Source organism: Manacus vitellinus, unplaced genomic scaffold, assembly GCF_001715985.3.
Source record: "Manacus vitellinus isolate BGI_N305 unplaced genomic scaffold, ASM171598v3 scaffold_1_pilon, whole genome shotgun sequence".
Lineage (NCBI taxonomy): Eukaryota > Metazoa > Chordata > Aves > Passeriformes > Pipridae > Manacus > Manacus vitellinus.
Genome location: NW_021939396.1, coordinates 21,888,695 through 21,914,087, shown reverse-complemented (window position 1 = coordinate 21,914,087; position 25,393 = coordinate 21,888,695). Strand labels below are relative to the sequence as shown.

Sequence of the window (25,393 nt, the reverse complement as noted above, 5' to 3'; positions counted from 1 at the left end):
AAGTGCTTTGCCAAAGTAAATAAATGTCATAAAATGAAAACTGAGAGCATACTTCTAAACAAGGGTAACTGGTATATTGGTAATTCCTTCAGTCAGGTACAGTGTGCTCCCACTTCAAACACCTCTGGTATTTGGACCTGTGCTGGCAGCTTTTCAAAGGAATCTCGTACTTTCTTCCCTCCCCCTCCCCACTTTGCATAGTAATTAGTATGTGAATATGCTTGTGATTTATTATTATTTTTTTAATGAAGTCACATTTCAGAGACTTCAACAAAGTTTGGAGCTCCACCAAAGCATTTCTTGGTCCAAAAACCATGCAGTCTAAACAGAGTGGAAAAACAAAGCACAGCGAAATAGCATCATCCATCACCCCCATCCTGTGCAGGAAGGAGCATGGTACCAAGCAACTGTCCTATCAGAAGAGATTCAAGATGCATTCAGGCACTATCCTATGCCTAGCAGCACACTTCACCAGTTGCTTCATATGCTACATAATAGAAAGTGAAAAAAACCCCAGTAGTAAGAAATGTCATCTATCCTCACTTTAGGTTCTATTCCCCTTTCCATGAGTTAGATACCAGCTTATTCCTTGAAGCACCAAACTACAATCAGATAATTTCGATTATTTTTGACATTCATATATATCCAATCCCTTTCTTGAATATTATGTTCTTGACTCTGAGACTGTTACTAGCAGTATAATCACAGCAATCTTGTAAAGATGCATCCATACAGGGACCTTCAAGCACCTGACAGTCTTTATGAGTTCAGGAGCATGCAAGATGGATGATACCAGCAATTTCTGGATGGTAGGGCTAGGATTTTGCCCCTCATAGTATCTTATGAAGTTTGGGAAACTGAGCACAGGTCTCCTCAGCTCCAGCCTCTCCCTGATTTACAATTACAGTCCTGAGGAGGAAAAAGCAAGCAATCCAAAAGTCCTGAAGCTGCAAACTAAAGGAAAATAAAATGAAGTATTTAGTGAACAATGCAAAATAGGAGGAAAGCATGTAAGAGATGGGTGTAAGGGAAATACCTTTCCCAAGGCTAAGTGGGTATTGATGTATTTCAAACCTGTAAACAGATGTATGTGTGCTGCTGGCTGAAGAGGCTTGAGGGGTGGAGCTCTAGGTTTGTTGTTATGCTTCTTTATTTGCTCTTATTGCTTCTCTGGCAAGGACAACAGGAGACAAGAACAGAGTACTCTCTAGCCTCTGACCTGTGATTAATGACAGCGACACCAAGATATTTCCATCCTTCTGACTATTCGATGGAGGAGAAAAAAGATGGCCTATTATCACTCATCCTTTTGACTTCTTGGCTGTGGAAGGATTAACAAAGGGAAAAACTAATGGGAAACCAGGTGAGGGAAGTGATTTAATTATAAAGGGAGCAAATGAAAGCACTCCCAGGAATCAACCAAAATCCTAAATTCAAATACTGCCAGTACCGTTTTACATGAGCTCGTTCATGCAGACCTGTCCAATGTTCTCTCTCACTGGAAGTAAAAAGGAAGGCCGTATTTTGATATTTAAGTTCAAGGTGTTGTGAGTGCAACAGCCAACCTTTGAGGATAGAATATTTTCTTGCATGACTTTCACTACTTAATCACTGTGTGTATCTCCTTCCAGGGATACAGTCCTAGATGAATGCTTACAGCTTATAGTAAAGAATATATAGAATGTGCAGGAAAGAGGCAGCTAGACAGGCAGATCTATGACAGACTTTTACTTGTGTAACATTTTTATTGAATCATTTATTTTGTTACCCTCAATGGAACAGGACTCTCAAGGACTGTGGCACTTGGAGAAACATATTGTTGCATCCCACCAGCATGCTCCCTGATCAGTATTGTAGAGGACACAGTCCCATCTGCAAAAATGTACCATTATGATTCTGCACTGAAAAATACAAGTGAAAAAATACAAATGAGTCACCTCAAATAAACGGGTGGAGGAGTCAGGTTGGCTTGAACAGCCATTATCTTATAATAAAATGTTTCAAATCCCTCCTCAAGGTACACACCCATGAAGCTCATTAGTATAACAGTCATTTCACTGAGGCAGAAAGTTCATGAATATTGGAATACTGTGTTGAATATTAGAGGGAAATTTTTCACTGTCATCTTGCTACAGCAGCTTTTTGGAAATGCACCAAGGGCTTTGATCCTAAAAACACTTACCTCTAAGCACCTGGGTAGTCCCATTGACTTTAACAGAATCAAACGAGAGCTTTAATTCAAGTGTTTGTAGATTAAGACCCATGTTTGTAATTTAAGATCTTATCTACAGAAGAAGTTGCACTCATTTACCTAAGTGTTTTTATAAACACACCTTGATTTAAGTGAGTGCAATGTTACTTGTGCAGGCGGCCACCATCTAAGGAGTGGTGGCCCTACCTCGGTTCCAAACAGCATGAAGGCAGCAAAGGCTCTCAGATAGCTGGAAACCATCAATGAACTACACAAGAATAGCCATGCTCTGAAGTACCGAGGAGAAGGACGCTGCCAGCAGGAAAGGCTTCGCATGCTTCATCCATTGTCCGTGTGCCCTTGCACCACTATCACACCTACTCTGTAAAACCGCAATCATAGTGGTCATCATAGAATGGTTTGGGTTGGAAGGGACCTTAAAGACCATTTCGTTCCAAACCCCCCTGCCATAGGCTGGGACATCTTCCACTAGACGACCTTGCTCAGAGCCCCATTGAACCTGGCTTTAAACACTACCAGGGATGGGGCATCTACCCCTTCCAGTGCCTCTGAGGGGAGTGCTCTCACTCCCCTGCAAGGGCTGGTGACGATGGATGAGAGTTTTCAGGCCTCCGGGGTCTGGAGGCATTTCCCGAGCCAGCCCGCCGGCCTCGGGGCGGGCTGCGAGGCGCCACGGGCGGGCACCGCGGGCACCGCCTGGGCCGGGCTCCCCCCGCCCAGCCCCGCGGCGGCTCCTCCTCCACCGTCCGCCGCCGGCCGGGAGCCAGGGCTGTGCCGCGCCGCCGCCCGATCTGCGTGGGGAAGGTGCGTGTTTGCTCTGCCCACCGCCGCCTCCTCCTTCTTCATCTCCTCCTCCTCCTCCTCCTTCTCTCAGGGAATCCCCACTCGGGAAGCGCTCCCCCGGCGCCCGTCCGCCGGGCTGCAGCGTTCACCCGGGGGCCGCGGCTTCGGTGCTCTCTCGCAGAGGGCACGCCGGCCACCATCGCCGGCGCCTCGGCGGGGCTCAGCCCCGTCTCCTTCTCTTGCCGAGGCCTCTCTTTAAAGCCGTGCAGCGTGTGGTGCCCCCCGCCTCCGAAATGGGGCCCTCGGCCGCCGGGCCGCAGCCCCGCCTGGTGCCGGGCCAGCCCTGCCCGGGGACGTGCGCTGGGGCCCCCCAGCCCGGCCCACCTCGCTGAACCCACTGTCCGCCCTTCGCCGGAGGGGTGACTGACACTAGCAAGGTCGTCCTTTAGGAGCACGGACATGCCATCGCGTGACACAGCGGACAAGAACCTGGGGGTGCTGGTCGACAGCCTGCTGAAAATGAGCCAGCAGTGTGCCCGGGTGGCTAAGAAGGCCAAGGGCATCCCGGCCTGGATCAGGAATAGTGTGGCCAGCAGGACCAGGGCAGTGATTGTCCCCCTGTACTCGGCACTGGTGAGGCCTCCTCGAGTGCTGTGTCCAGTTCTGGGCCCCTCACTATAGGAAGGACATTGAGATGTTGGAGCAAGTCCAGAGAAGGGCAATGGAGCTGGGGAAGGATTTGGAGCACAGGCCCTATGAGAAGCGGCTGAGGGAGCTGAGGTTGTTTAGCCTGGCAAAGAGGAGGCTCAGGCGTGACCTTTGCACTCTCTACAACTGCCTGGAAGGAGGGTGTAGCCAGGTGGGGGTTGGTCTCCCAGGCAACGAGTGACAGGATGAGAGAACGCCAGGGGAGTTATAGATTGGATGTTAGTTCGGAGGAATTTCTTCACAGAAAGAGCGATCAGACATTGGAATGTACTGCCCAGGGAGTTGGTGAAATCGCTGTCCCAGGAGGTGTTAAGGAAAGACTGGACGTGGCACTTTGTGCCATGATCTGGTTGACGTGGTGGTGTTCAGTCATAGGTTGGTCTGGAAGATCTCAGAGGTCTTTTCCAACCTAATTGATTCTGTGATATGAAGTCATTGTTTACACTCTTGTTCCTCTTAGTTTAAAAACAAATATGGACCCAAAGTTGAAGTTGGCGGTCGCACAGTGCTTGGGGGATGCATGATTGGCGTTAGGCGAGACACGGTGCTCTGCTGTGATCCTGAAATGAGCAGAGTTGACAGCAGTCACTGACCAAAAGCTGCGCCACTGCAAATGGATAAACCCCATAAATACAAATGAGTGCGTTAGATATTTAAATACGTTTTATGGCACACCTCATAGTGGAGAGGTCCCAGCATGTAAAAAGTGAGATACAAAAAAACATCAAAAAATATGAGTTCAATGGGCTGAACAGATTTGACTAAGGAAGCATTAGATACGAAGGAGCCTTTTGAATCTGGTGGTTATGTCTGACAAGTTACAAGTCTGCTCAGAATTATGAAAAAGCAAATTCAAAATACAAGGACAAGAATTCTGTTTGCTTGTTAATTACTTGTTTCTTCCTTCAGACTGTAGTGTTTTGGGGACCTGACTTTCCTAAGTGCTACATGAGCACCAGAAACACCTGCTCAGACAGTGCCACACACAAGAAGCACCTAAATTCTACTTTCTTGTTTAGTGAATTAATTTAATTCACTAAATTTTCAAAATTTTGTCTGTCTGTTGTTTTCACTGTTCAAAATTAGGTTGGTGTTCCTGTTTTTGGAGGTACTTCCAAGACTGTACAAGTGTTGTAATGTACTGGTGAAAGGGGAACATGGGAGAGTTTCTTCTTATGAAGCATACTTGGTACAGCTGTAGAACAGACTCCCTGTGTGCGAATGTAAAGACTGCTTATATCTTCATCTATCTAGAATATCTCTCTCTATTTTAACTTGAGAAAATTCATAAGATTTAACTTATGGTGACAAAAGTTGGCCTTGATTTTGTTCTGGTTAGTTTTCTGCCAGGATGAAGGATTTTATTAAAAGTCTTTCTCATGCTTACCTACTGTCGGTTCTTAAAATCACCTTCCAGTGTTGTCTGGTGCTCCCTCTGTTAGATTATTATTTTTAATAAAACCTCAGACACTTCTTTCCACAAAGAAACCCCTCAAAGCCTGCCATGTATATGAGAGTTCTTACGTCCCTTTTTTCCTTGTAAATTTTGTCTCATTCTCTTAGACATATCCACCCCATCTTGGAGAGCATTTATAAGTTGTGCCTTGGAATCAGTTTTACTTTACTCAAACTTCTATCTTTCAGCTGAAGTCTGTGCAGATAAACTTGGATCAAAGCCACCACAGCTTCAGAGATTCATACAAAGGCTTTGTCTTAACCAATCTTGTTTCTTAGTGTTTAAAATATATATAATTCTTTTGAACAGCAGAACAATAACATACTAAATCAGATAAGAACAGATTGCAAATCTGGGCTGGGAAAGAACAACCTGGTATTGACCCCTGTTGGGAGACATCTGTTAGAAAAAGCTCGTATAAATTCTTACTTGTTTTTTTTATAACACGTTTTTGCAAATACCTGCATGCCTTTAATGCCAAATTGAGAAAGGAAGCAACTTGCAATATTGTTATTGATACAATTGCACAAACTCATAATGCACATGAAATTCTTTTATCTATTCCTGCTATATTTTATGAAACTTCATGTCTTCAGATTGAAAACTTTGCCTTGTCATTTTTTCCTTCCTTTCCAGTTGTGGGAGGATGAAGGATGACAGTACATGTAAGAGATAGCAGCTGCAGGGGTGAAATATTTTGCTTAAAGAAGTACTTGGTGCGTAGAAATGTACTAAATGATTACAATCTCGAAGCTCTACAGTTCTTTCTGTTCTGTCTCAACAGGAAATACTATCCGTCAAAAACTGCATTGCAGTAATCTTTCACGTTATGTTACCAAATGTCTGCAATAATTTCAAAGTAGTGAAATAAATGTAAGTTCTTGCTTCAGTTGACCTCAAGTCACTTATGTTTTCACTGTGATGGCAATAGTGAATTTTTAGCTCCAATTTGTAATCTTTTAAATGCCAATTACTTAAGTCAGTATTTCTGACAGAATGTGTGGACAATGCTTTGCTTTTTTTTGTTTCAGTTTTACAATAGAAGAAAAGATTGTACGTCAGCTTGAGAAAAATGTTGACCTTGTTAGCCTGTAGTTTTAAAAAATGATAATTTGGGTGCCTTGATCTTACAAGAGACTTAATTTCTGTTTTTGAGATAGGGAGAATGGACCAATGTGTGTAGGTTTGCCTTTAGTTTATTTATTCATTTATTGACTTATTTTTTCATTTAGTGGAGAGTATTCAGACACCTGGCTCATTTGGATATTTTTTTCCTGTACTGGTATTAATAATAGTAATATTTTCTCAGACTCTTTTAAATCTAATTAACATGGATCTGTTTGATGAATTTTCCCCACAGTGGGTGAGAGAAAAATGGGAAAATCCCTTTGGTGCTGTTTCTGCCAAGAGGGATTTGGTAGAAGTACCCAATGAACAGATATATGGATTAAAATACTTCTCTAAGACTTTACTTATACATTCTGGTAAAATGTTTCTCTGTACTATGCACTGCAATCAGAGGTATGGCAAAAGACCTATGATCTTAAAACATGACTTTAAAAGATACTAATGCTGTTTTAAAAAAGAAAAATGTCACTCAAATTTATCTTAATTCTCTAAGATAAATTTTAATTCAAGGATCTTTATGTTATAGTGACAAGAGGTTAATCGCAGGTCACCTAACATTTCTTGCATTGTAGGAGTTATAAACAACTAAGATTTATTTTAAACTTGTCTGAGTGACCATCCTGCATTTGGTACAACAGTGAATTTTTGCCAGATAAGGATTTGTTGAAACCTGTCTTGTGACCCCACAGATGGAGCATCTTGTGCAACTGAGAATTGTTGTGACCCTTTTGAAGCCTGTCTTAGTACTGATATGAGTGTTCTGATTTTAAGTCTATGTGTACTGTTTGGGTTTTTTTCCTTTCTTTTTCTCGAGTTACTGGTTAAGGTGCCTGATCTTAAATGTAGTGATAGTACATTTCCTACTAGAACACTCTATATGAAAGGGAATGAGACCACTCTTCCACCCTTCTGCAAATTTTCTAGCTTTCATCTGCTACACATACATTGATATCCTGTGCCTTTAATTTTTTCTTAGTTTTTTTTCAGAAGAGGCACTTGACTGTGAATTTACCTAAGACAAGTGAGTCAAAAGTAATTTCGTGTTTCAAGTGGCTCCACAAAAGGAGCTTATGTAATATTATGCATGTATCAATAGTCATTTGAGAAAGAAATGTGGGGTTTTTGAGTTCTTAAAATCAGATCTGAGCCAATTGACTCCAAAGGGAAAGCATCCACTATTTTATCTGTAATGTTTGCAGACCAAAGCATAAATCTGATTTATCTGTAGTGGTTTCCCCATCTACTCAGCACAGGTTTTGAGATTAGCGTTTCTGATCCTGTTGATCTATACTGTTCTGAGTCACTGGGCTCACCTTCTGTTTCTCTCTGTCATGTTCTCCTGTACAAGACATGAGTGCTCTTCTGTGGCAGACTGTGAAACGCTTACTGGAGTTTTAGTTTAATAAAATTTCCTTGTTGCTGTGGAAGCAGAAAAAATTGTAAGTTACTAATTTCTTAAAGATTGATCATAGGATCATTTTTAAGATTGATTCTATTTCCTGCTGTGGGCTGTTAATATTTTCTCTTATGACAACTAGGTAGGGCAGAAAAGTACATTGCTAATCTTGGATAATCTCTTCAGTGCAATACACAGAGCAGACAGTTTCTGTCTCACTGATGCACTTTGAGATACTCTAGGAAAACAAAGTCAACTTTATTTTAATTACTTGTCTGGTTTGGTTGTCTTGAAATAGCTGTTGAATTAGAAATCTCTAGAGGTTTTCCAGAAACAGAAAAATCTCAGGAATAGGCTTGGAAAATTCTGTGCAGGCTCTGAGTTACTGCACTTGTCCATTTTCCTGCAGCTGCTGCAGAGCTTTCCATCCCAGCCACCCACCTATCCCTTGGATTCTCAACCAGGTAGTAGTGGTGGTGGAAAGAGCAGAGCTGTCTGCTCCTCAGACTGCAGGGACTGTTGCAGTCCAATCTTCCTGTGAGTAGTACCCCTTCATTTTCTCTTTGGCAGTAACCTGCTGGTACTAATGCTCATTATTAATTTCTGCAAAGTATACGTGTTTTTCGCTGGATTGATTCTCAGAACCAACTTGCTGCTGATCATATGGATGAGGTTCTGGTGCAAGTGAATGGCAAACTTGGAGGGCAGAACCACTGTAGCTGGGATTTAGATGGACTTGAACCACAACTGATCTGAATCTTCTGTGTCTCACTCAGTCCATAGGCTGGTAAAATACACCTACACCAATGTTAATGCAAGTTGCTACAGCAGCTAAGGTCTGTGGTTCATGCTTCATTTTGGACTTAGGTCTTATAATTGAAGAGAAAACTTGCAGAAAGAGTGGTAGTGAGCAGGAATATTTCTGGCTGCCCTTCAGAGAGTAACCGAATGAGGACAGATGTGCTTGTTTCCAGCAACTGATGCCACCCAAGTCAGCAGATACATCTTGCTTTGCAGTGCTCTGGTGTACAGTACAGTGGTTAAAAAGACCTGGCATAGCCAAATGCAGTGTATCCAATACGGATGGATCATACAGGGCTCTTTGGTAGTTGTCAAATTTTGGACTGTTCCAGCGGGTCTGGTGGTGAAAGAGGAGAAAGTGGTCAAATTGGAAGAAACTTGGAGAGAACAGCTTATACTGAGTGTCAAAACAGCTCTCAAAAGCTTGCTGTACTCACAGCAGGTGACAGCAGTGTCTTTAGCTGCAGTCTAAATTTTGATTTGGGCTCTGAATTTTACGTGTCAGTGAAAAAAGAGTTGGGTAGAATAGTACTATTATCTTTCTCTGTTTACGCCTGGAAGCAGGATGAGCTGAAAACTCGTTTGCAAGTTTTTTTCTCTAGAGAAGAAGGTGCTGAGTGGTGTTTCTGTTAGCAGTCCCCTCACTGCTCAAAGTAGGTCTGAGTTTTTGGCCCAGAATATTGGTTTTGAGTAAAGATAATACTTCTGACACAACAGTGTGAGTTATTTTGTGTCATAAGTGAACAAGACTCTGTGCTTTCTCTAGTATGGGAGTTTTGTCATGGCTAGAAATGATTTTTTTTCCCCCCACATCATACTCTCCTGTGTGATGATGTTTATGAAACAAATTTCTGAAAATTGCTCTATGGTTTAAGCTTTTAGGCTGAAAGAAGTCAATGCATGTTTTAAGCTTTATTTAAGGAGCTGTCATAGTCAATAGTGATGAATCCTATGTTTCTCCTATCCAGATTGTATGACAAGTGTTTTTTTAATGTAGAAGTATAAAAAACCCCATACAATGTGAATCCTGTTTTGCTGACACTGGCTTTAAGTCGGGGGTGAACCCAGCAGTTAAAAACCACGATATATTTGTCTGTAAAGCATATCTAATGTTTATATGCTTGGTTTCGGTTGTTTTGTTTTGTGCTTAAACCAGTGCAATTTTCTTGTGATTATGGTGCATCCCTCTCAGCTAGCTTGTCATTGTGTTATACACCACACTCTTGACAGTCCCAAAATCATGCATTTACAGTTTTCAGGGGTTTACGAAAGTAAGAGCAGTTACGTTTTGGGGGAGTAGTAGTCAAATTTTCTGATTTTTTCCTCACCTTTCACGTGCTACTATGTATCTGCTTTGGCTTTTCCTTGTTGTTGTAGTGCTCGAAGATATGGACTTCTCTGTTGCTTTTGTTCTCAGTGCATCAGTATTAGAAACAAATGCATTCAGAGGAGAGAGTTTGGGCTGTTCAGTCTGTAGAAGATAAGGCTCCAGGGATACCTTATGGTGGCCTTTCAGTACCTAAAGGGAGCTTATAAGAAATACGGAGAGAGACTTTTTAACAGGGCTTGTTGTGACAGGACAAGAGGTAATGGCTTTAAATTAAAACTAGAATTAGACTAGATATAAAGGAGACATTTTTTACACTGAGGGTAATGAAGCTCTAGGACAGGTTGCCCAGGGAGGTGGTAGATGCCCCATCCCTGGAATCATTCAGGGTCAGGTTGGATTGGGCTCTGAGCAATCTGATGTAGTTTAACCTGACCCTGCTTGTTGCAGGGGGGGTGGACTAAGTGATCTTTAACGATGCCTTCCAACCCAAACTATTCCATGATTCTATGTTGGCTCTTCTCTGAAAATCTGCAACACACAGCCTGGTTGAGCAGCTGCAGACAGGAATGGGAGCATGGGAAAGTTCCTTTGAAGAATGTTATATAAAAATAACTATTGGGATCTTATCAGTATGTGAACTCTGTATAAAAAACCCCCAGATGCACACTGGATAAATAATAATTAAGAGTAGGCACCTGTCTAATGCAGCCTCCCAAAATTATCAAAATGAAACATGCTGTCTTACGTCGACTGTCCTTACAGACAAGTGCGGGCTTGTTGGTAAATGTGGATTAAGGGGTGTAGGATTATTGTTGCCATCAGATCTGTTCCAATGGATGCCTGGGAAGTTGTCATCAGGGATCAGGACTGATAGATAATTCATTGCCCAAAGCACTATTTATGTCCTGACCTGGCTTCCAAATAGTGTCAAAGAAGAGCTTTCTGAGGAGTGACCCTAATGTGGGAATCACGGAAGGCACATGTGGTGAGACTGTTATCCTGAAAGGATCAGCACTTTGTCAAGAAGTCATAGATAACTATTTGGCTGCTTCTGAATGAAGAAGCAGTAGTAACTCCATGTGACCTCTACCTCATCTGCTTGTGAGCTGATGTATTATGTGATAAGATCGAAACCAAGTGTAAGCAATCCTCCAATACCAGTTTCATATTAACTTGGAATTGCATTTAGTTCATGAAGGGACTGACACTTGTAACACCTGGATTTACTGAAGGATGCAGAGGCTCCATTTTTTTCTCATATTAGTAACACCAGAGCCCCAAATGTTAAATAGTCTCTTTACTCATGCTGTGGATAAAGCCCTCTGAATTTTATGCAGTTATGACAGTACAAATATGAGGCTTTGAAAATCAACATTTATAGATAAATCAAAGTAGAGTGCCCTAAGTGGATTGTTTCTACAAGCTTTTGTGTCCTCAGTGATTGGTCTTGTGACTAGAAACATTTTAAGGCCATGTTCACAAAGCTGTGCTTACAGAAGTCTACTTAGGAGGTAGGATAAAAGCCAAGGGTGCCTTAATACTCTGGGATCCCTGCCCAGTTTGATAACACTGTGTCTGAATAGCAATTTAAAGAGTGTCTAAATAGCTTCACTTTTTATTTTGTAGCAGGCATAACTTGTCCAGCAAACCCAGGAGGAATTTGTGGCTGTCACCTGCAACAGCAGAAGGATAGGAGGAGCAACTGGGGTATCAAGTGAAGCTGTGGGCTCTTGGGGCTCTGCTTGGCTGAAGTCCCTGTGTACCTCCTGAGCTCAGGTGTAGTCACTTATCTGAACCTGGTGGGTTCTTAGCAGTTAGTTTTTTGAGTTGGTTTTTTCAAAGATGGCCAGTGTAAAAATTTCTCTGTGTGTTGGCTTTGCCTTATGCATTCTGAACTGTGCAGAAATCCTTAAGACCTAGGAGGAAACTCCTGTCTGTTTTGTTTCCTCACATGCTTTCTTGACATAATTTAATCTCTGAGTATTATTGTTGAGATGTGGTGTCAGAATCATGTCAGTGCAAAGTCAGGGAGATATGTTAACATATGTAAAGATAAAGTTGATCACATTCTGTCACTGTTCTCACTGTACCATTGTTGTGTTTATTCTGTTTTAATTGTCTGTAATTTTTTCTTGTTTGGTTTTTTTTTTTTTATTTTCCGCTTTGATTTCCAGTTGACTTTTTGTAATATGACCATTTGCTTCACTGCAGCAAAAGCTTTTGACTGTCTCTTCCTGGTAATGTCAGAAGAAGGGGCCTGAGTGGTCATGATAATAGAAATATCTTTCATGTGGCAACTGAATCACTTGGAAATGTCACTTCTGAGTTCCTCCTCTTCCAATTGTTTGTCCATTTTGCCCGTTTGTAGTTGTAAGGCATGTTTGTCTAAGTGTGTCTGTGCAGTGCATAGCACTGTGGACACTGGTGATAACTGGAATGCTTTGAACATTGCTTGAAATAAAAAAATTAGTGCTGATAGATGTCTGCTGTCATAGCTGAATTTTTTTGTCCTGCAATAGCAAAATATTTTGATTTTTTTTTTTTTGTCTTTTAAATGGCAGTATAAAGTAATTAGAACTTAAATACAGAATCAGAGCTGCCTTATGCACGGTAACTGTGGTGCTCCATGATCAAATGTATGCTGCACTGGGGAGTAGCTCTGATGAAAAGGCGGTGTTGGAGCTTTCCTCCACATCTGAAAGAGGTCTGGTTTTGCTAATGTATTTCTCAAAATTGGCTGAAGACCAGTTTTCTCTCAAACTCTTTTAAGTCAAGTCTATTTATCTTCCTTGCAGTCTGTTGTTTGATTTGGTTCTTTAGACTTTTTAAGCTTCCTTTTTTTTTTCCCCTACATTTCAGTGCAATCTTCAGTGGGATGGTGGCCCCAATTGTACATTGTCACTGAACTGTAGTAACTTGTTTCTAATGTTGATATGTTGGAATACAGTATGATATTTGAGTACCAGTATTATGCTCTAGTGAACATGATGAAATCATAAATTACATACTTCATATCTCATTGAAATTAATATCCTTCCCCACCCTTAATATAAGTAAAGAAATGTGTGCATCATAAAGATCATTTTCTGTCAGTTGTAATGAGACATTCTTGATGCTGTGCCTTTTTCATATAGTTGTATTTACAAATTCATCCTTTGTTTCTCTGGAGAGGGAAGATTCAGTGGGTGTATCCTACAGTAAGGAGGGAAAACACTAAGATATCAGTTTGCAACAAGTCTAGCAATATGTTCGCCAGATTTCTCAGCTTCGCAAAACTACTTGAATGTTGTTACTGTAACAGTATGAGGAACATACCTGTTCTTGTAACTGTAGAGAAAGACTGTGTGAAAAAAAATTACAAAGATGTTTTAAAAAGTTATTTTAATCTGGAAATTTTATTTACTAGTATTCTTACATATCTTATATTCAGCATTGCTGAAGAATTATTGACTTAATTTGGAATTGTTACTATTGGTATTGTACATTGATATTGTAGGTGTATGGAGTAAAATAGCTAAAATGGTTGGATACTTTTGAAAATATTGCTATTGTCTTTTTTTGATCTTTTTCTTAGCAGTGTTTAATAATGTGCATAACTTTTCTCTGAACTTGTTGACTTAAAATGTAAAATTTTGTTCCATATACAAAGCAAAAAGTGCTTTGTAGGTGTGTGGTCATAGAAGCATATTATTCTTGTCATGTATGAAAATCCTAAGAATATAACTTAGGAGTTTCTAATTCTGGAGTAATGTAGGTAGGTGCAAATATCATCTGGTGTAATTTTTGTTAAGGACGGACAAGTCACTTCATCAGGAAACTTGGCCTGTTGCACTATAATATGTAATTAACAATTAAGGTTGCTTATTTTGGTGACTTCATTTTGGCAAATATCCTGATGCCTTGTCTTTAAAACTGAGATTTAGTTGTTGGAAGGAGACACTCAAAGTGTTTGTATCTGCTAGCCAAACTACGGAGCACCATAGAGCATACATGTGTTCTGTAGGGCTGAACAGCCTTCTGCCAGAACGCTGCCTGGAGGAGCACCCAGACGTGCCTGCAAGTGCCAGATACATGGCAATTTGATTCCTTTTGGCTTTCAGAGGGGTGGCAGATCAACTTGTGACAGTAACAGCCCTGCACTGCCTGTTGTCAACAAAACTTGGTTTGCTCCTGTTACAGTGTCCATCAATCAATTTTACGGCTTTTGAGCTTTTGCTATCCACAGATATGGCTTGATCGTTTGCTTAGGGCTCATACCTTCTGTTTTAGGCTTTCTCCTGGTATGAAGGTACGTTTCATCATTTGGCTGGATGCAGTCTACTAGTCTTTCAATAAAAACTCAGAAAGAAAATATTTAGCATCAGAACTGTGGGAATAATTTAACTCAATACAGGATATAAGATGTCCTGTTGAACCTGTTTTCAAAAAGAAACTTAGGTTAGAATTTTGGGTTATAGAAATATGGGGCCTTGATGGCAATTCTTGCCTTTGGTACCCATTAATTTGAGGCCTCTTGTTTCTCTCTTTTGTGTACTTTATTCTTTTCCATAGTCTGATCCATCTCCTCAGATAACAATATACAGAAAGTACAGAAGAGGTTGTAAGAGAAGATTTCTGTAGTTATGTTGCTCCAACAAAAAGAGAGTGCTTTTAGGAAAGACTGAAAGAAAAATATGCGCTTCTGAAGAGTTTGTGTCTCATTTATGAATTTCGTGACTAGATAGAAGATATGTGTCTATTCCAAGAGGCTTTACAATCAAGAAAGGTTTCCTAAATTAGAAAGAGGCCAGTAACATTTTGTCTCTGAATGGATGTGTGTGAATATATTAATTTTTTTTCATAAGCCAGTCTTTCTATGTCTGAAGGCAACCTGTCTTGCCTTTTACACTAGGGCAATAGTTGTGGACTTGCAGGAAGTTGAGCATAAAAATACCAGGTAGTATAATTGCAGCCCTATTCTCATATGTTTTAATTTAATTGTCCAAATCTTTCCCACCCTCCCCTCAGCTGTCTTTCAACACTATCAGCTGGCTTTAGCTATATACTTTGCCATTTATTGTAATATGAACAACACTATATTTCGATGTCATTGATTCCTAAGTACCTTCCATTCATTCAATATTTCTGTTCTATTCAGTTTTTCTCATCTGAAAATCCAACTGAATTCCTGTCTTTTGCCTCTGAAAAGATAATGTTCTCCCTTTTGAGAACTGTTTGTATTTTGCATGCTCATTAAGAAGAATAATGTCAGCTGCTACATGGCCAAGGCACTGTTCAGTGGTTGTGGGACTTTTTGTTATTATTAACTTAATTTTTGTCTTGTCTGTCACTGCTTCTTAGGGAAGTAGCTGACTGATCATTTCTGTAGCTTTGCTGGTACAGTACCCTGCACATGTATTATGGTGGGATTCTTCAGAATTATTGCCATCCGTTTTAGCAGCAGCTACTAAGATTATATCGGGGTAACCTGTTATTATTCTGAGGCTTGGAGGTGAAGAGAGAGGGAAGAATGGCTCCTTTTGCTGCCTCCTTCCTATGTTAAGCTACAGTACTTCCCCCATACTGACTATAGATAGGGTATCAGCTTCTGCCAAATGGGGAGCTAAGACTACAGTGTCTCTTGGCATGTTTGGACTTTCTCAGTCCTAATCCTTAGACTTTTAAAAACTTTTTATTTCCTATTCTGTCCACATAAGTCAATATCACTACTTGAGCCTATCTGGTCCTAAGTTACACTTATCTTTCCAAGGATTTTAGTAGGTATCTTCAGTGGTAGCAAATCAAGATAATTCTTGGTAAGTTGGTAAAGGTAAAACAACTCAGGTATTTCCTTTGGTGTTTTAGATTTTTTGGTCCAAGTAATAAGATTATTCAAAGTCTTTTATCCATATCGTGTTGTACTATTCCTTTTCTTAGTTTTAGATGTCAAAAGGCTAATTTTAAGGAGTTTGTAATGTAAATGCAAGCTCTGACTGTGTGTGTTCTCAAACCCAGCATTTTCCAACTGATTAACTGTTCTTCCAGATAAAGAATCTTGACAATTCTGGAAAAGTAGTCTTTGAAGAATGTCTGCTTTTCTGCTTCACTCTTCAAGATCATAAAGCTTGTCCCCCTGTCCTCCTCATTTTTATAAGTGATGGAAGAACTCTCTGACTTTATTTTTAGGCAGAAATCTCCTCGTCATTTTGCAAGTTCACCTAGCCTTCCAGCCATCCTACTCCACAGCTGTCACAACAAACTTTTTTCCAATGCTATTAAATGTATCAGACATCACTCTGCAGCATGTGAGTTTGTTACCCTAGGGCTTTTCAGTCTGTTCTCATGTCATCAAAACCACTGTGATTTCATGATTTTATACATTCCTTGGAGGAAAATCAAATGGTATGTGGTTAGGAAACTGATAGATACTCTGCAGATATAGCAGATCTCTAGCAATTAAGTGGTTAATACCCTCAATTTATTGTTTTCTTTCCTCCATTTCCCATAACCATGACTCATGTGAACTCTCTGTATCCTTTTATCTGTATTTGCAACTGGGATTTTGGGAAAACTTTGCCACACTGGAGAAGCAGCAGTGCTCTAACTTTGTTAATCCTATTTTTGTGCCCTTTGTTCCTCTTTCTCTTATCTGATTGCTGTAGACAGTGTTCTCATCTGAGAAATTCTTTGTCCTCTCAGTCTCTCTCTCTCTCATTCTTTTCCATCTGTAACATTTAAGTAATTTATACTGTAATGATTTTAGTGGTGGTAGCACCAGTTAGCCTAGTTACAGATTGGGTGTGCTAAACCTCTTTTCTATAAGGGCATCATTAAAAGATGAAGAGCCTGATGATCTTGCCCTTTAGCATCAAAGACAGCAGTTAGCAACAGACAAATGGACCAGACAATAGGTAGGAGCATCCTTAAAGTAGCTACTCTTAAATGTATCTTATGACATTCTCTGCACTACCAGCATAGTATTGTAGTATAGTACATATATAGTACATATATGTAGTATAGTACGTTTCGTTCTCTTTCATACTCATTTGAGCTGGAAAAGACTAATTTCCTGTCTTTTATTTCTCTTTTTCTTCTGCATACCTGCAACTTTTCTCCCTTGTTTTTTAAAATCCTTTCAGCTTGTATTTATGGCCTGCTTTCATATTCTGAATCTCAATTTAATTTGTAAGATATGTTTTGAGCTCTAGTCCTAACTACCTGTTTAAGCAGGGTCAGCTGCAGCAGGTTGTGCAGGCCCATACCTAGGCAGGTTTGGAATATCTCCCCTATGGACACTGCACAACCTCTCTGGGCAACCTCTTCCAGTGTTTAACCCCCCTCATAGTGGAAAAAAAAAAGTGCATTCTTGTGTTCAGATGGAATTTCATATGTTCCAGGTTTTGTCCATTGCCTCTTGTTCTGTTGGTGGGTACCACTGGAAAGAGCCTGGTTCTGTCTTCTTTGTTCCCTCCCATCAGGTATTTATACCCAGTGATGAAAACCTCCCTGAGTCTTTTCTTCTCCAAGCTGAACAGTCACAGTTTTCTCAGCCACTTCTCATAGGATAGACATTCCAGTCCCTTAATAATCTTTTGCAGCCCTTTGTTGCACTCTCTCTGGTATGTCCATGTCTCTTGTACTTGGAAGCCCAGAAATGAACAAGTACTCCAGGTGTTGTCTCACAAACACTTGAGTAGAGGGGGAAGATAACATCCATGTGCTGGCAACACTTCTGATGCGCAACCCAGAAGGCTGTTGGTCGTTGCCAACATGAAGTTGCTTTGCTGACTCATTCTCTACCAAGCTCCTTTCCAGCTGGATGTCCCTAGCCTGTCTTAGGGCGTGGTGGTTAGTCCCCCTCAGATGCAGGACTTGTTGAACTTCCTAAGTTTCCCCCCTGCCTGTTTTCTCATGCACTCTGAGTGGCAGCACAACCATTGTGTACACAGGCACTTCTCCTTACTTTCTTGTCATCTGCAAGTCTATTGAGGCCACAGTCTGTCCAAGCATCCAGATCATTAATGGAGATGTATATGAGTACTGGACCGAGTATGGACTTTTAGGGGACACCACTGGCTACTATTTGCCAACTAGATGTCACACAAGTAATCAGAATCCTCTGAGCTCAGTTGTTCAGCCTATTTTCAACCCACTTCATTGTCTAAGTGTATGTTATATACATATATATTTATGTTATGTACATATATATCTGTGTAGTATATCTTCCAGCCTATACTTTATCAACTTCCCTGAAACCTTTAGGGAGACTGTGAACTGTCTTCCTAATGTCAAGGGAAACAATACCCACTGCTCTTCCCTCTTCTACCAAGCCAGCAATTTTGTCCTAGAAGGGTATTGTGTTGATTAGGCACAATTTCCCCTTGGTAAATCCATGCTAACTATTCTGAGTCATCTTCTTGTCCTTCATATGTTTGGAAATAATCTCCAGAACTTTTCTCCTGTTCCTTTGCCAGAGCTTGATGTGAGGCTGACTGATCTGTAGTTCCCTACATCTTACTTCTTGAAGATAGGAATGACTTATATAATATATATAAATATAATGGAGAGTGACCTCACAATGACATCAGCCAGATCTCAGTATTTGTGGATGCAAACCATGAGACCCCATGGATTTATATATGTAGTTTTTTTAACTTGGTCTTCCTCCACCAAGGGTGTGTCTTCCTTGCTCCAGACCCCTTTGAAATGTTCTGCTAGGATTTTGTAGGATGAAATCTCTCTCTTCTGTGGACTACATTCAGACCATTCTCTTCCCTCTGAGTATGGATCCATGTACTGCCATGGCTGCATGGCCCCTGTCTGCTTCATGAACAATTAAATACATTGATCAATTTTGACTGTCCTATTATTTTTTATTTATTTGGCTGGCACTGTGATGTTCATTTTTTGAGTCTTAACTAGTTAGATATGCAAAAATAAGTAATCTCCTTTCCTAGATGATTCGCTGGGGGTGATAAAGTTGCAGACACTGGGACAACAGGTGTGCAATCTTTCCCTGAGATAGCAGTAGAGTGATTCCTGTATTTCAGTCCAAGTATGATGTTGTTTTACCTAGCAGGGAATTATTTCTGATAGCTGCTTCTGAACAGATTATGCTGGACTATTCAAGGAAAGCACAATAAATTACGTTCCCATTTTTGTGTCCTTGCCCAGGGTTTGAATTAAGTTACAATGCATTGGCAGGTAGTAAAATGCTGTCTGAGGCAAAAGTATGTTACATCCACACAAGCTGTGGAAACATGTCTGTTCTCAGTGTTCAGTGGGAAGTTCCTGGAAGAAATACAGTGCTTAAATGCAGCTCCTCTGGGGCAACCTTTGGAGTGAGGATGCTGCTGTTTTTGAATGAGGCCAGAAAAAACAAAGAAAGCATTTCTTAGTTAAGGGAAATGTGATAACTACAGTTTCATTTCTTCACTGAAAAAATGCATAAAGTTGGCAACTGGGAGCTCTTTCAGGTGGTCAGTGCTAATTAAACAATCCCCCTGTGTTTTCTGTGTAACAGCTAAGTGTGTCAGCTTTGTCTGGTAGATTTTGCAAACCCTTAAACAAACAAAATACCAAACCTTAGGTTTTTGAAACTAACTCTACAAAGTTTTTGTCTTACTCCATTCAGCAAGAATTTCTTATGACAGAAATCAGATTATCTTGCTTGCTTCTTTGTGCATGATGAACTTGGCAAAAATCATCATGCGAAAATGAGCACAGTCATCCTGAGAAAATTACTGATGTCTCTAGTAGAGGATGTCTATGAGCTTGTAATTAACTGGTCCAAAGGGAAAGAACATGGAGAAGGTGCAGAGCATAGCAATAAAAATACACTGATACCCTCTGTGTAGTATAACCACAAATAAACAGTAAGTCAGATTATAAATGGCATTTTGCAGTTCTCAGGCAGTGTCCTGAGATAACCCAAGTCTTCTGCTCCTGGTTGTGTAAGACCTTTGCCCTGTCTGTCTCACAGAGAGAGATGAAATCTCTGTGATAGATTTGTCATTCACAGATGAAATCAGAGATGGTTTCAGAGATGGTTCTTCACTACACTGTGAAGAACTTGTTACTTCCTTGATCTCAATTTTAGAGGACATTTGAATAGTTAAGGAGAATAGCTTAATGTTCTTATACTGCTAAAGCTATTGTTAAATTGCTATTTGTGAAAAGACCCATAAAGGCCTATGGAAGGCTGGAAATTTGTGCTGGTTATCATATGAGCTAGGATGGTGGCTCCAAAATGTTTGTGTGTGTGTTTTTTGTGGGTATTGGGGCAGTTTTGTTTGTTTGTTTGTTTCTGAATTTGGGTAGGTTATGGATCCTAGAAATGTGGTTTCATACTTTCACTCTTTCTGTGCCTTATTTCTGCATTGCACAGGCAATGTTTCAGATGGTATCTTATGGATGCATGCCTGGTGGGTCATCCCCCCTTTTTGGGAGATGATAAGAAGCTGTCATAAATGTTGTGGGTTGCCTCTTCTGTTTCCATTGATGAGTCTTTGCTTCTAAGTGCCTGTACACTAATGTGCACAACATGGGGAATACGTACAAGAAGTTAAAGATCCGTGTGCAGTTGCAGGGCTGTGATCTTGCTGGGATCATGGAGATGTGGAGGGATAGTTCACATGACTGAGATGCTGCAATGGATGGATATATGGCCTTTAGGAAGGACAGACTTGGAAGAAAAGGAGATGGACTTTCCTTCCATATGAGAGGAGAGCTGTAGTGCTTGGAGTTCTGCCTGGGTATGGATGATGAACCAAGAGCTTATGGATAAGGATTAAAGAGCATATCAGTATGGGTGACTTTGTAGTAGCTGTATAGTATAGGCCATCTGATCAGCAAAAACAAGTAGATGAGGCCTTGATAGCTAGAAGTAACTTCTCATTCACAGGTCCTGATGCTTATGCTGTACTTTACCATCCCGAGGTCTGCTGGAGGCTCATCACAGCAGGTTATAAGCAATCCAGGAGGTGCCTGACACAGGGTATAGAGAAACCAGCAAGGAGAGGTGCTCTCATGGACTTCAGACAAGCAAAGCAGGGCTGGTTGTGGTATGAAGGTCAAAGGCAGCCTTGGCTGCAGTGTCCATGAGATAATGGAGTTCAGGATCCTAAGAGCAGGCCAAAAAGCAAGATCACAGCACTGGACTTCAGGAGAGAAGACTTTGACCTCTTCAGAGATCTGCTTGATAAAAGTCCTGTGGGATAAAGCCCTGAAAGAGAGAGCAGGATCCAAAGAAAGTTTTTTTAGTATTCTGGCTTAGTTTAACCCCAGATGGTAACTACATACTGTACCAATGCACACTCACTCCCCCTCCCACCCCTCAGTCATACAAGGAGGAGAAAAAAGTACAAAAACTCATGGGTTCAGATAAGAACAATTTAATAGGTGAAGAGAAGTATTATAATAATAATTATGATAATAATAATAATAATAATAAATAAAACCCAAGAAAAATAAGTGATGCAATTGCTCACCACCTGCTGAAGAATGCCCAGCCCATCCCTGGCAGTGATCACTCCCTTCCAGTCAATTCCCCCAGTTTGTGTACTGAACATGGTAGGGAATATCTGTTTGGCCAGTTTGGGTCAGCTGTTCTGGCTGTGCTTCCTCCCAGCTTCTTGTGCAGATCCTCACTGGCAGAGCATGAGACACTAGAAAGTCTTTGACTTAGGGTAAGCACTACTTAGCAACATCCAGAACATTAGTGTGTTATCAACATTATTCTCATATAAAATCCAAAACACAGCACTGCACCAGCTACTGAGAAGGAAACAACCTCTATTCCAGCTGAAACCAGGACACTGGGAGCATTGGATCTAAGTCACTCTTACATCTTTTTAGCACAGTAGAAAGTACTTTCCTGATGATGAAGGTGAAGAAGCACTTTTATTCATGAATGGTTTAAGAAAAGTTTTTGTCTGGATGTTTTGTGTAAAGAAAGGCATTTGATTTGGCACTTCTGGCAACTCCTGCTCCAAATAGAAAGGAGATACAAAGCTCCTCCTTGATGGGAGCAGCCCTGGGTTTTGATTCAGTGAAGAATGTGATAGTTTAAAAGATGCAGCATTCCAAGGATATTTCTAAAGACCACAACAAAGATTGTGTCCAGTGGTCTGATTATCTTTTTCATTTGCTTTCAATAATGCTGTCTTCAAGTTGAGTTTACTTTCTTGCTAGTTCTGATCAAAGCATTTTCATGATAAATTGATTTATTTTCATTTCTGTCTACCAATCCAAATAACAAAAAGTATTGCTGATACATGTATAATTTTTTTAATATTTTTTTTTCTGTTTGCCTCTCCAACAGGCCATCTGTGAAAAAGAAAAAAGAGAAAAAAATGAAGTGCTTATTCCTAGTATTTCTCATGAATTTATTATCACAGTGTGCTGGGAAACCTTTAAGAAGAGATGGCAGTTACCCGAAATCATTTGAAGACATTAAAAATGAGATAGCTGGCTATACTGATATTGCTAAGGCTATTATTGATCTTGCTGTTCATGGAAAGGCTCAGAACAGATCCTATGAAAGATTAGCAGTTTTTGCTGATACCATAGGACCTAGACTCAGTGGCTCAAAAAACCTAGATGCAGCCATCAAATATATGTTCAGTGCCCTGCAGAAAGATGGGCTGGAAAATGTGCATCTGGAGCCTGTGAAAGTACCACACTGGGAAAGAGGAGAAGAGTTTGCAATGATGCTGGAACCAAGGAATCAGAGCATTGCTATTTTGGGACTTGGGAACAGTGTTGCAACTCCTCCAGAAGGTAATTCTTCCTTTTGGAATTATATATCACTTGCTTTCTAACACCAAACTGTATTACACCCCTTGTGGTTTTCTTCCTGCTGTAACAGTTCTGCAAAACAAGATGCTGTTTTTCTGGGGGATTTTTTTGAATGTCATGGTTGTGAATGATGCAGTTTGTATTTATGAACTGGCTTGTAGAATTAGAATTGATTCCTGAACTCACTCTCCATTACGTCTATACCCTTTTGTTTAACACTGCTGAACCACGTGGTCCTCCACTGTGGTTGATAGGAAAGAAGTTTTCTGTGGGGTGTTGAGTTGACATGTGATTTCTTCTTTTCTTGCCATGCCCTGTCTTGCCAAGCTCAGCCCTTCACTTGGGTAAGAAACAAGACAGCAGGAAAAGGAGGAGTATCTTGTGCTGAGCTTGGGAAGTTCCAGCTCCTTGCTATGTATGGCCGTTGGTATCTCTGTGTCCTTTCCTTCCATTCACCCTCTCATGCTCACCTTGGAAAGTCTTTGTCATTTACCTGTTGTTGAACTGTGTGTTGCCTTTTAGTTGATAATGTATGATATGTTACTTGAGGAACAAGAATGACCATTAGCTGGGCTCAACAAAATTCTGGTCTTTTGAGCCCCCAAAAATTAGCTTGCCTACCAACAAAATGATTTATAAGGCTCTCTTTTTGTACATACTGATGTGGGGCTTTCTCAGGATTTTTATTTAAAGGCCAGATGATAACCTTCTTCTATGACTTCTTTCCGTAAAAAACACCAAACTTATTCCTAGACCACTTCAAAAGCATTCATATTCCTTTAGGAGAAAATAAATTTAGTTTAGGAAATAAAAGATAACATGATGCTCATAATTTTTTTACGAATTGTAAATTTTTGTGATAGTGAGCTTTCTGTTTGAAATGAAACAATATATAAAAGCTGTTTTGTTTAGAAAAATTATATAGCTCTTCAAAATGCAAGTACAACTGGATAATTTAAGACACGTTTCAAATAAATCATATGTGGTTTGCAAAATTGCTACTGTAAATTTTGTCTGAGGTACTCATGTTATATTGAGGTAAAGACATGCCTAAAATGCAAAACAACTAAAACCATTAATAATATCTGTTTGTACCATGATATGTGTAAGGTTTAGTGCTTTGATAGGAGAATATTTACAGCAAAGTTTAAGCCTACAACTTATTTTGTATCTTTTCCAGTCCTATTACAAGCTTCCCAAAAAGGAAACTAAAATTAAAAAGACATTTTTGGTGTTGAGCAAGTGTTACTGAACCTTCCAAGATAACCTGCAATTTAATCTTGGCAAACATCTTCACATCCCAAGAAGTCTGTTTTTTGTTTCTCTTTCTTAGCCATGTAGTTATTTGCACTTGCCTGGTTTTACTCCTAGGTTTGCCTTTTTTCTTTTAGAGAGATACTGAATTTACATGTTAAAAATGCTCACAGAGGCTCATCGTGTCCTACTTTTTCATCTCTAAGGTTCTTATATTGGCAACTGAATGGTCAGGCTAGTACTTGTGGCTGGTAATGCCTTGAAAGATAAGATTCTGTTATCCAGTGCTGGTTTATACTGAGTATTGTTTAAAAAGCCCACATTTATTCTTTCTGACATTTTTACTTTCCTCTGAGATCTACCATGTTTCTGAAGAGATGTACATGTTGGTGCTAGAAGACTTCATGGCAGTGAGATCTCTCATGAAAGAGAGGGCAGTTTCTCACACTTGGAATAATTTTGATTCAATTACTTCTGATTTCTGACTATCCTGTTTGTGGCTGTTATGATTTCTGCTGGTCTCATCTTGTTCTGTGCAGGCTGGGACAGGTTTTTGTGCTTGAGAAGGTTATGTGGGGTAGCTGGTGCCTGGTGAGCTCTTGGTTCTTGTTCTTCCAATTTCTGGGCTGTCCGCCTGGCTGATGGAAATTTCTGGTGAGAACTGCTCATCACCAGTCTCTCTGGGCAGCAGCACTGGAGGGTGTGCTGCTCAGAAAAGTGCCTGTCCTAAAACTCTCACTCATCCCAAGCATGGAATAAAAAATGTGTAGTTGCACATTAAAACCACTGCCTTATCACTTCTGAGATATTTATTCCCAGAAATGCTTCCTCTGCTCTAACCAGTGATTATCACTGTGCCTTATTCCTGAGAAAAAGGGATAGAAGGCCGCCCTAAATACCATCAGAAATATTGGAACAATTTCCCTCAGTGAGAGTCTATCAGCAGTTCTGATATGTCTTGTTTTAGCCAAGAAGCTGCAGGAATGTGAGTGTTCCGGTAATCAAAATAGTGCAACTTAACTCCTGTTGCTGCATGAGATCAAACTGGGGAGATCTGCTGCTGTGCTGAGCTTTGGCAGAGGGATATGTTAAAGGCCAAGGACTGTCCATCAGATGTTGGCTCTGTGATGGTTCCTGGGTTCCTTCACAGCTGCCTCTAAAGTGGACTATGCAGATCATCCCTGAAGTTGTTTAGTATTAACCTGATACTTATTGCATATTTTAAATCAGTGTTCCTATCAAGATATGTTTCAGACCCCTCAGTTTACAAACCACTTACTCTGTATAGTCCAAACAGATCCCTTCTGTGACATTACTGATGCCTACTTAGCACCAGAGGACAGCACTGGCTGGACTTCTTGTCTTTTAAGGTGGAGGGGTGGGGTTAAGATGAGAGAGGATGACTCCCCCATCCCAGCAGGAGGTACAGGAGACCATTTCTGGTTTTCTCATTTTCTCAGTTATGTCCTGTATTCCTCCCTTCCCATGATTTTTACCCAGGCTTGTGACCTGATAAGCTGAGAAAACCATATTGGCAGAAACTTAAAA

General features: G+C 40.5%; 1 protein-coding gene across 1 annotated transcript in view; it reads left to right on the top strand.

The window, feature by feature from the left end:
• The first annotated feature begins 2,939 nt into the window (after positions 1 to 2,939).
• The window catches only part of CPQ (carboxypeptidase Q), a 151,968-nt gene continuing 129,514 nt past the window's right edge, over positions 2,940 to 25,393 (top strand). Inside the window, exons 1-2 of the mRNA XM_018078211.2 lie at positions 2,940 to 3,016; positions 22,116 to 22,573. Coding sequence (XP_017933700.1) covers positions 22,147 to 22,573 — 427 coding nt within the window. The 5' untranslated portion in view covers positions 2,940 to 3,016; positions 22,116 to 22,146. The remainder of the gene's footprint in view (positions 3,017 to 22,115; positions 22,574 to 25,393) is intronic.